At 37.0% G+C, this 15,362-nt stretch overlaps 2 protein-coding genes across 6 annotated transcripts in view; one reads left to right on the top strand and one right to left on the bottom strand.

Annotated features, from left to right (window-relative positions):
• Positions 1 to 13,040, bottom strand: part of LOC113522863 (protein transport protein Sec16A) — a 31,401-nt gene extending 18,361 nt beyond the window's left edge. For all 5 annotated transcript variants that reach the window (XM_052902901.1, XM_052902902.1, XM_052902903.1 and 2 more), the window contains exons 1-6: positions 12,632 to 13,040; positions 9,486 to 12,256; positions 3,608 to 3,891; positions 2,316 to 2,417; positions 1,594 to 1,758; positions 1,259 to 1,346 (exon numbers count right to left, since the gene is read on the bottom strand). In XM_052902901.1, coding sequence (XP_052758861.1) covers positions 1,259 to 1,346; positions 1,594 to 1,758; positions 2,316 to 2,417; positions 3,608 to 3,891; positions 9,486 to 12,256; positions 12,632 to 12,724 — 3,503 coding nt within the window. In that variant the 5' untranslated portion in view covers positions 12,725 to 13,040. The remainder of the gene's footprint in view (positions 1 to 1,258; positions 1,347 to 1,593; positions 1,759 to 2,315; positions 2,418 to 3,607; positions 3,892 to 9,485; positions 12,257 to 12,631) is intronic.
• LOC128202458 (uncharacterized) lies at positions 4,674 to 8,829 on the top strand. Its single transcript, XM_052902906.1, has 2 exons — positions 4,674 to 6,158; positions 6,683 to 8,829. Exon 2 carries the CDS (start codon positions 6,688 to 6,690, stop codon positions 8,557 to 8,559), a length of 1,872 nt encoding a protein of 623 aa, XP_052758866.1. The 5' UTR covers positions 4,674 to 6,158; positions 6,683 to 6,687; the 3' UTR covers positions 8,560 to 8,829.
• Positions 13,041 to 15,362: the final 2,322 nt, after the last annotated feature.

Genomic DNA, 15,362 nt, shown 5'->3' with positions numbered 1-15,362 from the left:
CTTTCTATTTGCCAGTTCGAAATTTAAATAAAACCTTTTATTAGTTACCTCCTTGGTAGCTATGTTACGAAGTAAAAGTCATTCCATTTTTAAATTACAGAACAGATATGAGTTTACATAGTAATTTATCTGGCCGCGAAACACGAAAGATATGGATTTTCATACAGCTTTTGCCGGCCGTTGCCCGCATGTATCTGACCAGTACGGCAATTTTGATTTATCTCAAAGAAGATTGTCAAAATAATGCTCACATTTCCAACCATGTTTGAGAAAAATATCTATTTATCTTATAGTCGTATTACAGAACATAACAATGTTTTATTGTTAAACAAATATATAATTTGCAATATTCTATTCAATGGATTCCAAAAGCACCAATGGGCGAAACTAATTGGGTGTTAAACGCTTGAAGCATGGTTTGTGAATATTCACTGCCAATTTTATCATACAGTATGTGCTGGTGTGTGTGTGTGTGTGTATATTTATATACGCGCTCTGATTCTGTGTGAAAGTGTGACCTTGATGGCATCCACTTAGAATATTAAATAAATTATTTAATATTAAATTAATAATTTAAATTAAATTGATTTAAATTTGATTTTATTCACATAACAAATATAGCTAGCAATATTTTAATATATATTATACCATATCCATTTAATTATATATCTGTGATTTGACTAAAGGAAACTGAAGATATTTTATAATTTTATTAAAAATTGTATTTGGCTTTTACGAGTTAATTTATGAAAGCACCTATATGAATATATTGGTTAAATATTTGTGTCAGTTTTTCATCGATAGAGAATCAGTCTCTGTCAAAGCTGTCAGTCCTATTGATAAATGGCGACCGTCGTTCATGAAAACTTGAACACAAAAGAAAGAAAGAGAAAATATTTATATTCAAATAAACTTATATTTAATCATTTTAATTCGGTAATAAAAAAAGACTATTCATTTCTATATGAATATTATTTGTCTTTTTTCATTATCGAAACAAAAAATTAGAAAAGAAATAGCTAGAGACTTTTAACTGACCTTTTCATTTGTATTTTTTGAAAGTAATTTCTTATTAACAAGCTCTGACCTTAATACGATAAAATTAGGTTTAAATTCTTTGTTTGAAATAATGTCATCCTTGTAGTAGTTGTGTAACCTCACCGCGTGGTGTGTTCGTGAGGCAGCGTGTGTATGCGTGTGTATGCGTGTGCGTGCGTGTGCGTGCGTGGGTGCGTGCGTGTGTGTGCGTGCGACTCACGTGTCGGTCTTGAGGTCGTTGGCGCTGGAGCGGCCCGAGTGCACGCTGCCGCGCTCCTCCGCCTGGTAGTCGCGCAGCGACATCAGCCCTGCAACGCGCCACCACAACATCGCATCAGATAACACCAACCATGTACAGTTTTTGCTTTTTAGTACCCATCAATCCTGTACGTTTCGACTGGATAATTTATATTTCCTAAATTAGCTAGATATTATATATTTTAAAACGATAACAGTCGAATTTCTTACGGATACTTCACGATCGATAACTGAAACCCAATGGTAGAGTTAAGAGTGACAGGTACAGTCTAAATACTCGTGCTCAAGTGTATATACCTTTCGCAAGGAAATCGGGCGGCGGCGGCGGCGGTTGCTGCCCGGCCATGAGCTGCTTGTAGACCTGCATGTAGGCGGCGGGGTTGGTGAGCCGCAGGTGCTCGTAGTACTGGTACTGCTGCCGCTGCACTGCGTAAGGGTCATCGTACACGCCGCTCCCGTACCCTGCGCACGCGCACACACTCACTATTAACATTTTCCTTATTAATATTTAATAATAATAAATATTTACTGCTATAAATAATAAAACAATGTACCATATTATTAACTCTATCACACGGTTTTTCATTCATTCCTATTTAGGAGCTGCGCTCTTGTCGGTGGAGCTCTTGCCACTCACTACGATATCAGCGAGTCTCTTCACCTCTTGATACGACACGACACCAACTTATTCCTTGATCTGCCCGATATAACTAAGCCTCGGTCTCCCCTTCCCCTTTTTCCTTATATCTTACATTTTATTATAATTTTCATAAGTTCGTCGTGTCGTATCAACGCGGTTTAGCCCGTATTAATTAAAATTAGTCTACAATGGGCTTGTTTTTGTGCACTTAAAGAAACTCATTCAAATCTTGCTTAGATTGGAATAAATTTTTTTAAACGTGATTTTTTGTGATTGTCCGAAATGAGGAGGAGGTACTATGGATATCACAAAACACTGCGACAGGTCGCAAAATACGTCCTCGTATAGGTTGGTATTGGCGGAGAACTGAAGTACGCACCGTCGTAGTATGCGCGCGAGTGTCGCGGGCGGCGGTGGCGGCGCTCGCGGTCGTCGCCGCGCGGCTCGCGGGACTCCGCGCGCGACGGCGACTCGTACTCGCCTGCGCACAAGTACCACATCCAGTGAGACGCATCTATCTTTGTAATCCTTCCCATTAGGTGCTGTTGCACCGAAACAGATTCCACTACCTTTGCGAATTCGACTCAAAGTAAAAAGTTAATCTTTAAGTAAAATATATCAATTTGGCGTCGCCCGTGGCATTCAACTGCGGCAACTCATTGTCAGTGCTCCCCTATGCAATACAAGGAACTCCTGTGCAAAATTTCATGCTTCTAGACCCAAGAGTTAATGGTGTTCGCTTCGCCTGTCAGTCATTCGTCAATATTTTAATTTTATTGAGTAAAGTCTGGGATAAAATAAATACAAATCAGAGAGCAAGTGTAAATGTACACGAGTGCATTGCCTAGTCCCTACAGAAAATGTAGTGACCTAGAACCTAAATACTTCCTCCCAGATGCTCATAGAATCGTTTAGATAGACTAAAGTCTCCGATAGATGAGAAAATGTATGAACTCAATACAGTTTGATGTGTACCCACTGGTACTAGCACTAGAAACCATTTTGAAACCAAAAAAGATGAAAATACAGTTAATTAAAATTCAGACCAATTAGCACTATATTATGTGTGGAAAGCGAATATATCACGAGCAAATCTTGTAAGCTGTCAGTGTGTCAAGTACAAACAGGTGGCATGCATGTACATTATACGAGATATTATGCATGTGGCGTGTGCGATCACAGCACGCTGCGAGACACACAACATGGTCAGTGGCCAGTACCTTCTCTCCTACCACTATCACTAGATTTGGCATCGCCCGAGAACGTCACAACTGGAAAAACAAATACAACATCAGCCGTCTGTCGGTGTGTCCAATGCGGAGTAAACAAATAAGAACATATTTATACATAAGGGGGAAAGGGATTGTTAGTAATGAAGTTTGACAGCCCCATTGCTAGCAATATTAGCTCGACCTCCACGTGGTTCCCCCTGGAAACAATCGTGAACAATTCTTGTCGAATTCGTCACGATGGGCTAACTGATCTGCTTCATCCTCACTTATCATCCTTCACTGGCGCCCCGCCGGTGTATACCGATAGCGAGGGTGGCGTTACCATTCCATTATCACCCATAAAAAAAATATAGATATCTGAAATATAATATTATAGCTTTCTAGAATAGTTTGTATTAACTTGACCACTTTCCGATGGGAATCGTACAAGCATACTGACCTCTCCTGCGTTCCTCCTCGTCCCTGTCCCTCTTCAGGTTGCCGTACTTCCTGGAGGGGTCGATGTCCCGGTATCTGCGCTCGCCGTAGCGGTCACGGTTGCGGTCGCGGTCGCGGTCACGCGGGCGGTCGCGGCGGCGGCTCGTTCCGTCGTGGTTGTCGTCGTAGCGGCGGTCGCGCTCGATGGTGTGGTAGCGGCGGCCGCGGTCCCGGTCCTCGTAGCGCCGCTCCTTGTCGTCGGGCCGAGGGGGTTTCGACGACGTGTACGAACCCTCTCTGTAACGTCTATACGACACAAGAAGCCCCGATTACCGATTGAATTTAAGTATTTTGATACGAGAGTACTTATGACAAAGCAAAGAGCTATAGAAAATTTATAAGAAATCCTAAAACAACAATATTGGGGGGAAAAGGATTGTTAGCAATGGAGTTTGACAGCCCCATTGCTAGCAATATGCCTTATTAGGTCGACCTCCACGTGGTTCCCCCTGGAAACCATCGTGAACATTTCTTGTTGAATTCGTCACGATAGGTTAACTGACCTGCTTCATCCTCACCGATCCTTATCTATCCGATCCTTCAGTGGTGTCCCGCCGGTGTATACCGATAGCGCGGGTGCATAGCATCCATTAAAAAAAAACAACAATATTATTTATAGATGATCTCAATAGGTATCGCTAAATTTGTATGGATAAACTAAACAAAAATGTTGCAAAAACTACCTTTCCTTTTTAACAAGTATTGCACAATAATTGCATGATCGACGTTTTATCATACTGTACAATTTTACTACTCAAAAATACGCATTGAAATTCCCATTACCATGTTAGCAATGCGAATAATACCTGTTTCTCCACTTCATTTGTTGTATTTATATGCATTTTAATACATATTTATGTACAATAGTAATATCAGTTTATTGTAGTGTCTATGTCAATCCATAAGTATATTTTGTTTACATAACTTTGATAATGAAGTCATATACATAAAAGGGTTATATCTACAGATGGGCAAAGCACCGGGTTTAAACCCGGTGCTTTGGTAAAAACCCAATAAACACCCATAAACTCCCATAATCACCCAAAAAAATAGGTTTTTACGTATTTTTTTGAAAATATGTAAGTAATACTAATAAATTATTTTTATAAATTGTATTGATCAATTCTACAATATTAAATAAAACGTTAACTAATAATATTTCAGGAAATTTTAAAAATCTATATATAATAAAATGAAAGTAATTAATTTTCAGTGTTTTCATGTTGCAGTTGATCAACATGTTGGCCTTTTGCTTCCCGTAGATACTTTAAAATTTCTTCATAACACCTCGTTCGCACACATGGCCGTATATATTTAAATTCTTGAGCCACTAACAGTCCGAAATACTCATTTCTTTTATCCTCTTCTCCATAAATTAAGCATTTAGAACAGTTTGTTTCTTCTTTCAGTAAATTTTCTTTTACTTTATCCTCGTTTGTTTTCGTTGTTGCGACGACGCTGGGTAAATCATCTGGACACTGGGTCTCACTATCGCCAAATATATTTGGAGATCGGCTTCGGCTACGGCTTGGCAGACATTTTTTTCTTTCTACAATTTTAAATTAAATTTATTAGAATAAATGCTTCGAACACACGCGATCTAAGTACCTTTTGTGTTTATTATACCTTACCTACCTAGGTATAAAAAGAGTACTTACGTAGATTTTCTTTTATTAACTGTTTTATACGAAGATCTTGATCTCTCAAATTAGCATCCATTTTACTTCCAGTGATTATCAACTAAATTAATAATCCACAAAGTATTAAATAACGTTTTTATGAAATATTTAGCACAAAAACAATACCCTTTAAATATCGATCGTCAGTAACTGTGGCTGACTTACCTATATTCTAGCAAGCAGGACTGCCAGATGTGAAGGGGAAATCCCCAATAAATTGTTGCATGTGACTGATGATGTGAGCATGTTCGTTTCATAATAAAAATGTTGCCAGGTAACCAAAAAGTCGTATGTTTTTGTGCGAATTACGATCATAATCTTTACGATCGTACATTAAAAAATAGACAAATAATAGTATGAGTACGATTTAAATCGTATATCTGTCAACCCTGCTAGCAAGACAGCGACAAAATCACGTTGCATAACAATGTAGCCCAAGCTTATATCTTATGAAATATACGGAAGAGATACGGACTTAGAAAAAACAGAAATGTTGTTCTTTGTGGAAGTCATTGATGAAATTCTATGTATTTTAGCCCGCAAACTTTCTTCAAACAAAAACAGCGCCATCTAGTATCGAGTTCTGTAATTATCTCTTTGTTTATGGATTTGAAGTAAGACCGCCACGCATGCAATACATTATGACTGGGGATTCCCCTATTCGTCGACGCTGAATATGAGGCGACGACAATCACTGTCAAACGTGTTCACTATTACTCTGACTCTGGTAACGTGACTTCCTGGTAACGTGTTAGGTAGGAAAAGCAGTAAAAAAGTGCATATTAAGGGAGCAGATTTGAAATAATATTTATACTTAACAAGAAATAATTAAAGGTAAGTGGATTTTTGAATGATACAATTATATCATGATCACTTAACAATTTTAACTTAAAATTAGATGTATTATTACAAGCTTTTATTTAGCTTGCGTTATGTAAATAAAAGTATGTAGGTATGTTCGTATGTTGATGCAATTATCCTCAATCCTCAACCGACTGGGATAAAATTTTCCATACACGTTTATTTTGGATGATAGTGCATAGTTAGCTGAGAGTCGTCATTGGATAATAATGGTGGATAGCCTAAGATGTGTACTAGATATTTATTTTTAACATAATATGCGTAAGTACCTAATCGAATTAAAGAAGTTGCTGAGAAAAATACAGAACAATACGATAATAAACTAGCGTCTGCGTTTAATCCTCCGAGGAGATGTAATTTTACAAAGGTTTTTTGTATTTATTTTATTATTTTTTTAATAAATTTATTGTAAATAACAAGAAATAATCATTGTAAAAAAATAGGCACTCTATTGTTGAATTTTCGTCAGACCAACTAATCATCGTTCATTTTTTTAGGTTCAATGGGGAGACCTAAAGATTTACGCATATGGGAGCACTACCGTACTTTACCAAACAAGTCTGTTTCTTGCAAGCTTTGTAATAAGGTCTACAAATTCAGTAATGCTGCCAAAATGCTTCAACATCTTATCACTTGTCCAAAATCTCCAGAAACATTAAAAGACTCTATGAAACTTATAAAAGATAGCTCGTCCAAAACCAAAATGTCTGGACTGTCAGAGATAGAGACAAATGATTCTTTTATAAGCCCCTCGTCGTCTGCTAACACTACAATAAATGCTGAGTTTCAAGACACCGATGATCATATAAAAACAGAATTAGCGAGAGCTATATTTGTAACAGGGACGCCATTATCGATGGTGCAACATCCTTTATGGATACAATTTTTCGAAAAATTGCAACCAAAATTTAAAATACCTTCACGTAAAGCTTTAGCGACAAAATACTTAGATAAAATATATAGAGAAATGCGTTTTGAGTTAAATGAGGAACTAAATGCTTGTAGTTACTTACACCTTCAGTGCGATGGCTGGTCTAATTTAAGAAATGAAGGAATAATAAACTTTCTTATATCAAAACCTCAACCTGCATACGTTAAAAGTTTGAATACAGAAAGTAATCCTCACACTAGTGAATACCTTAGCCAAGAAGTTGAAAAAGTAATGAAAGTGTATGGAGCAAATAAGTTTCTTGTACTTATTGGCGATAACGCTAGAAATATACAAAAGGCATTCGAATTAACAAAACTCAAATATCCACATGTTGTTCCTCTCGGTTGCTGTGCACATATCCTTAACTTGTTGTGCCAAGATATTGTAAAGATACAAGAAGTAACTGTGTTTATTATGCAAGCCATAAATATAATAAAAACTGTTAAAAGGAGTCAACGATTAAGTTCCTTGTTGATAAAATCAAGGCAGGGTGAAGATTCTACACAAACACTAAAATTGCCTTGTGCTACAAGATGGGGAAGTCATGTTACTTCGTTAAAAAGTTTGAAAGCAAATAAGATAGCTTTGCAAATATTAACAGTTAGAGAAGATGTGGTAATTTCAAGAGATATTAAAGATTTAATTCTAAGTGATGATTTCTGGACGAAGACAGGGGAATGTATAAGTATTTTGGAACCAGTCACTGAAAGCATATTTTACTTAGAGAGCGACCAGAATCGTTTGCATCGCACATACATTACATTTAGAGATGTACAAGCTAAGATACGTTTTGCATTAAATGAGATTTCGACATTGAGCGAAGAAAGCAAACAGCAGATTCTAACATCAGTATCTTCAAGATGCAATATGGCAATGAGGCCAATACATTTTGCAGCATATATTCTAGACCCCAGGACTCTAGGAGTCGAACTTACTCAAGAGGAAGAACTTAAGGGTATGGAGTTTATCTACAATTTAAGCCAACACTTAAGTTTGTCAAATGTAATGGCAGATTTGGCGTGTTATAAAGCTAAAGAAAACTTTTGGGCCAGAGGATTTGTATGGAGCTCATTAGATAGCATTGAGCCCCTAATATGGTGGAAAGGTATTTGTGGTTCCACTGAGTTAAGCAAAGTAGCGATTCGTATTCTATCAGCTCCCTGTACTTCGGCAGCCACTGAGCGTTCCTTTAGTATCCAAGGCTACATACATAATAACAAAAGAAATCGACTTACAACTGAAAGAACTGAAAAAATTTCATTCATTTGTTATAACTGGAATCTTAAACATAAAGCTGAATGCGAGGACATTCAGTTTAATGAAGAAAATACCTTAGAAGCTTTCATTGAGCAAGTAAATGAACATAACAGTTTAGACGAAATAGAGCCTATCGAACCTATACAATTCATCGCTTGTAATAACTCTGAATCTGACAGTGATTGACTGTAGTTTTACATTTTACTTTCATCTCTTTCTTAATAAACTCAAAATCAAATTAAAAGTTTTTTATTCTGTAGGCTGCATAATAATATTGTCTATGTCCAGTATACTGGACGTCTTGCGGCTGAGATGACGATGATGAAGTACAAAATCATAAACACCCAAAAATTTGGGTGTTTATGGGGTTTAAACCCAATAAACCCAAAACACCCGGTTTTTACCCACCAGACTTTAAACCCACCCAGGTGGATTGCCCATCTCTAGTTATATCTAGCAATAGAATATGCTAATTTAACATTTAGTTTTTTTTTAATTAGACATAGATGTACCAGAGAGCGACTTTGTACAAAAGTCGTTTTCTTAGGTACCTTTGCTTCATTCGTGTTTCGGTTTGAAGGGTGGAATGTGGCAGTAACAGGGTACAGAGGAATAACACCTGAGTCTTCAGGAATGGCAACGCATGGGGGGTATCATGGGCGAAACAGTATACTCTGTTATTTCCATGGTACTGCTCATGTCTATACGCGACGGTTACCACTTTCCATCAGGTGGGCCGTCAGCTTGTTTGCCATTCTAAGTTGTATAAAAAAAAAGGTTAACTTAAAAATATTACAAATATGTATCAACTTTAAATAGTATTACTTAATCATTGCTGTCAATATCTGAACTGTAGCAACATGGATTTTAATTATTTTATATATTAATTAACCGGACTTTATGGACACTCATTATTATACATGGTTTCTTTCATACATGTACTTGTATTACTTGCACACACCCACTCTAACTCGCCTACCTCGCTTTGGAATCAAAATTTTTGTTTGTATAAATAAAATCCGTTATTGGCTGTATTCATAAGAGACTTAGCATGTAAGTTGTGGTTTTAAGAGCTGTGGATTTTTGTATAAAGTAAATAAAAAAAACTTTACCTTCGTTCCTTTTCTCGGTCGCTGTAGTAGTCAGTGTCCTCCGTTTCATATCTGTGGCTCCTGGCGCTGCGCCGATGACGGCGAGAGTCTGGACTCTCGTCCCTCTCTCTCTTGTCACGTTGTTTGTCTCTTTCTCGCATGTCTTTCTCTGACCACCTGTCGTCTCGCGCCGATCTCCTGTCAGGATCTCTATCATATTTCCTATCACCTCTAGAGTATCTTCCTTCCTTATCCCTTTCCCTATCACGATCCCTAGATAATTTATGTCTATCTCGCCTTGGAGACGATTTGAATAACCGATCCCTCTCTGAATCGTCACCAGAAGTATTCACATGGTTTAGCGATTGTCTTCTCGAGCTACTTGCTGGATTTTCAATGGAATCTGAAGCATCAGTTTTCCTGTCAATTCCAGTATCTGTTATGTTCTCATCAGCACCATCCAATGTTTGTTCCCTGGAGAATGTCAGGTCTGTAGATGATATTGCACTCAAGTCCTGCAAATTTTCACCTTCCATAACTACCTCCCTTTGTTGCTCCTCTGGTGCAGCATTAAAATCTGCAGATATGTCTGTATCCCGTACTCCTATGATATTCCTTGGAGCATTTCTAAGACTTTGATCGGTATAATCAGATCCGTCAACATTCTGCTCTCTAATATCTGATGGCCCAGCATCTGTTGAAATTGAGTAATCATGATCAACACCTGTCACAACCCTTGGTTCATTGGTACCAGCATAATTAGAGCTTGGATACTGAGAATATTCAATGTTACTTGATTCACCAGGCACCATCCTGTCCAATCCAATAGGCCGCCTCTCATTACCTCTGGAAGGTGGAGGCTGACTATAGTTGTCAGATGTCTGCTGACCATCAGCCTGTCTATAAGGCCTTCCATTGCCATCAGTGGGTTGGCCATCTATATGTCGATCTAAATAATTATCATTAGGTTGATTATACACATTCTCCACCTCAGTTTGTTGACCGGGGACCATTCTCGTGAACCCTGGTGGGGGCCCATCAGTAGATATATTGATATTTTGATTGTACTCAGATTCTTGTTGTCCTAATACCATTCTCTGCAGTCCAGGTGGAGGCATGGTGCGACTGAAATCAGTATTTTCTCCATAGTCCCCACTGGATAGATGTGCTGTTTGCAGATATTCATTTCTATCATTTTTTGGTGCCACTTCCAAGTTTTCGGGAACTTGTTGGGCAATGGGCATCGGCCTAAAAGGCAATACCTGTGGTTGGTCAGGTCGCTCAGAATTATCAGGAGTTGTTTCTAAATTTGCACTAAAACCAACCGGTACTCGACTATGCTGCGAGACTTTGTTTACAACAGCTGGGGATGTTAGACTAGCACTTGAAATTGGGGCAGAAAAAGATTGGCCTGCTGCTAAATTACCAGGGGACGCTTTTGATATATTTTTGTGAGATATAGGTCCTGCACTTTTGAATGGATTTTGAGATGTTACAGCAGGAGGGAAATTAGTTGGTGGCATAGATGCTGATGCAGATGGAGGAGGAGGCAATGACATGGATGTAGGAGGCACTGGTGGTACATTTGAAGATGATGCAGATGGTGGCCGTGGCACTGGAGAGGGCTGTTTCACAGCTGCACTGTGTAGTAGATTAGTGGGAGAAACTGCAGGAGGTGGTTGCAGTGTATTTTCTGGTTTATTATCCACATTTAATTCTGTACCAGTTAGAGAATTAGGGGCAGGATTTTCACTATTAGTTATACTCATCTCTTGCAGAGAAGCAGAAAGATCGTCATTACTCTCTTGTCTGCTGTCGCTCAATACATTATCTACTAAAGTAGGCTCTTCTACTGAATTCTTTGACCAGTCCTGATTCTGGGGATAACTGTCATCAAGGCTCGGCTGAGAATAATTAAAATTAGAATTATCTGTATTAAGACCAGGACTACTTTTATTAGAATTTCTAGATTGATTTTCACTTCTATATGTACCTTCAGAATGAGTATGCGGTCCATCACTAGACTCTTGAGACATTTGTGATTCTATTGACCACTGAGGTGTAAGATTGTCTAAATGAAAGCGCTTTCCAAGTGCCAAATTAGGCAAACACTCCTTAACTATTTCTTTATCATTCAATGTCTTCACTTCCTCGATAGAGTGAGCACTAACATTTTGAGCATTTGCCTGAGTGACTGAATTATTCTCAAAAGGAGGATTATCAACAGGCAATGTTGCTGGATTATTCTGCTGAGTAGGAGGTACTGGTGGTTCTACAGCTTCCTTCTTATCCTCCATTGCCCAGTTCCAACCATCAGTAGTTGCAAAACTTTCTTCAATAACATTTGCATTGTTGTAAACTTGTTGTGTTTGTTGTTGTGGTGGTGGCTGCGCTGTCATTTGAGTCGTGTTCTGTATAACACCTTTCTGAGCCTTAGATGAATCTTCCCAACCCCAATCCCAGTTGTCATCCCACCCGTCTGCGCCATGATTGTTCTGGGGATAACTTTGTTGTTGTATCCCTTGATTCTGGTTTGGATAGTAACCTTGTTGATAGCCTTGCTGATTGCTTGTACCAAAAGACTGGCCAGAATAATTTTGGCTATACTGTGGAGGTGGCTGTTGTTGGTAAAACTGATTGGCATTCATGGCATAATCTGATGGCTGCTGGTATGTCTGGCCATACTGTTGATTGTATTGGGCTTGCTGTTGTGGTGGTGTTTGCCAGTACTGCTGTTGCGGAGTATTGCTTGAAGAATAATTTGGATACATACTCTGCTGATTCCCAAAAGCCTGAAAGGACAAATATTTCATTTCAATAAATTTTATTTTGAGTAATAATGAATTTACATTAATTTCAGTATCAAGTCAATTATGAAAGAAGTAAAGGTTCTCATAATGTATAACTTTCGAAACTCAGAATAAAGAAGTAAGTATCAATAAATGGTCAATAAGTCCATTTGAATATGGATTGTTGTTTATCTCTTCAATCATATGAGAATCCGAAACTATTTCGTTTTGACAGACCATAGGAACATACAACTAATAGTATTATATTTGCAATAAACAGGAGTGTTTATCAATCACAATATGATTTTGTTGGCTTGTGACGCGGTTGGTCCACGTCATTGTTTACGTCGCGAGAGGTGTCAGTGCGACGGTGCTCACCTGAGCCCGGGGAGGCTGCGGCGACTGGCCCGGGGCGTAGCGCGGCTGCTCGGCGGGCGGCGGCGCGCCCCCGGCCCGCTTCATCCACGACATGCCGAGCGCTACCACCGCTTACGTAACATTGGACACAGCCGCTCACATATGCTACCACAAATTGCGACGAACGACCCGTCACTGTGCTACATGGAACCGGACCACACGAACACTTTCACTCTCGATTTTCAACAACGTCACACTCTACACTCTAATCGAATAGAACTATTACAACGAATAGCATATAAGAGAGGCTCAAATTAACTCAACTGACTAACTACGTCTATTGTTACTTTTATTTTATAAATATTTCAAAGAAATTTTTGACAGCAGTCCATCGATCGAAGGTGCCCTGTTGGCAGTGTCGCCATATTAATTTGTTTATGCTAAAGTGCCAAACAAAATTTTACTGCTAGTCATTTTAATTTTTCATATTACTAGTTTAAACAATTGACTAAATAAATAATTGATTAATGTAATTCTAATATTAAATTATATTTGAGCTATGGAAAATCAAAGTGGATTGTCTTATTATTATTGTTAAACATTGTTTTATGCATAAAACGATCAGTAAAATAATTCAAAGTTAATTTCAGCTCTAAACTAGGTGTACAAATATTTCCATTTAGAGAAGCGAGCAAGTAAGTATTGATTGACATTAGAAATGGCTGCTTACAACTAATTTCTTTGCTTTGAAAATAAATTGTAAAAAAAAAAACAAAAAAATCTATACACTGTGTAAAAACTGTGTATTCTGCACTGTGTGTGTTGTGTGTATAACTAGTTCTATACTAGTTTACTATAAATTGACAAAAATAGCAACTGATGTGTATCTTTCATTATCTTTTTTCTAATAACATTTGCGTAAAAAGAAAGGAGACAACCATATGATTTACAGTTTCTATTTTATTAGTTCTTCTATGTAGTTCCTTGTTCATAGATTTAAAAAAATGACACTTCCTACCACAGACAAACAAAGTGTAAACTGTAATTCCTTGTTCTTAGGTGTAAACAGCCCCTGAAAACATAGAGCAAGTAATCACTACGTTATAAGAGTTGGCACCAATCTTATATCAACGGAATTTGGAGAAAGAAAAGAAATGAATGTTACCTTTCCGAAGTAATAATATAATAAAAATTAAAAAAAATAACAAACCAAATGATTATTCTTAATGTTGTTGTTAAGGTACAAAATAGATATTAAAAAACTCTTTAGTGAAATTAAAAAATAGAAAAAGAAAAATATTATTGCCTAGTGATCTTTGTCATGTTTTTATGAATTGACTTTTGTCTAAAAAACTGCCTTTACAAATTAAATAATATTTTAGAGTGTGTTGTGTTTATTATAAATAAACTGTCAAATTACTTGGACTAAGGACTAAATCTATTGTGTATTGTGGAAACAAGTGCTAATACTACCTTTACGCTGATCTATCTTTCCATGTATTCTTCTTATTCATTACTTCTTACAAGATAGGTATTCAGCTGCAACTCTAACAGGTGTACCATGACCTATACATGCCTGTTATATCATATGTTATGCCATACATCGACTGTTGCCTTAAAAAAAAAAACTAGTTATATCATAATATATTTTTTTAAATTTTACGAAATACAGACAATGAAACAATTACCTATATTTGGTTAATTTATTTTACTATACTATAAATTTTAATCAAATTATTTTGACAGGCGAGTAATACAAATTCTCTTTTGCGCATTAAACAATAGTTGAAAGCATTGTGCCGAGACAAACAAAATCTAAAAAATAAACGTATGCAATTAAGTACATACCGACGCGAAATTTTATATTTGGTATTTTTGATAAAAACTGGCAGTAGTTCAATCGATTGTCCTAATTTTTTATATCAACTCTCTTTACGTGTCTTAAACAGACCATTTAGATCCAATGTTACCTTATTTCTTCCATTTGTTTTCCCTAACTATAGAGAAATTCATATCTCTGGCGTATAAGCTATAATTTTAATAAAATATCTAAAGATTTTCGTTTATATATAATTCTAAGACAGAATCCGCAAGACGTGCTGTTTCAGTAATGAAGAACCTGGTGAAAGTGAAGCTTATCATATTAGATTTCAACTTTTTACTTTGCATAACTGCCTATCTGTAATATTTGTACTACTATAATGTTGTTACTCTAAGTTTAATTTGGTTAATTGTAAGTATTAACAATGTCATGTGCATTAGTTAAAATTTGTTATCGCAGGCGGCGAACCATACCATTATCACGCATTAAAAAAATCACTTATGCCTTTTAAATTGCTCTACCGACTAGCTTGTCCACTATAATACATAATTTTAAGTATTATTTATGTTCGTAATATAAAATTACTTATAATTAAATTTCAGTTTACATCGATAATTAGTATGAACCATGTTAGGAACAACACTGTTGGATTTTAGTTAATTTTATGAGATCAGAAATAATTTAATATAGCGTAGAAATTAGCTTGGCTACTATATACTTATAGTTTATAATAGCCGAGAGACGCACTTCTGGACGAAGTCAAAACAATAGTCGGAAACGACAATTGTTTTGACAGACGGTAACACATTTTCTTACAAAAATATCATTCCGACAGCGATGTTCCAACTATCGCAGGCCTGAAATAAAATAAATTAAGTATCTGTGAATGTGATAAAGACGTGGGCAATCTAAATCATATTCGCTTTTCCT

Source organism: Galleria mellonella, unplaced genomic scaffold, assembly GCF_026898425.1.
Source record: "Galleria mellonella isolate WM207_F2 unplaced genomic scaffold, CSIRO_AGI_GalMel_v1 utg962, whole genome shotgun sequence".
Taxonomy (NCBI): domain Eukaryota; kingdom Metazoa; phylum Arthropoda; class Insecta; order Lepidoptera; family Pyralidae; genus Galleria; species Galleria mellonella.
This window is presented reverse-complemented; position numbering and strand designations above follow the sequence as displayed.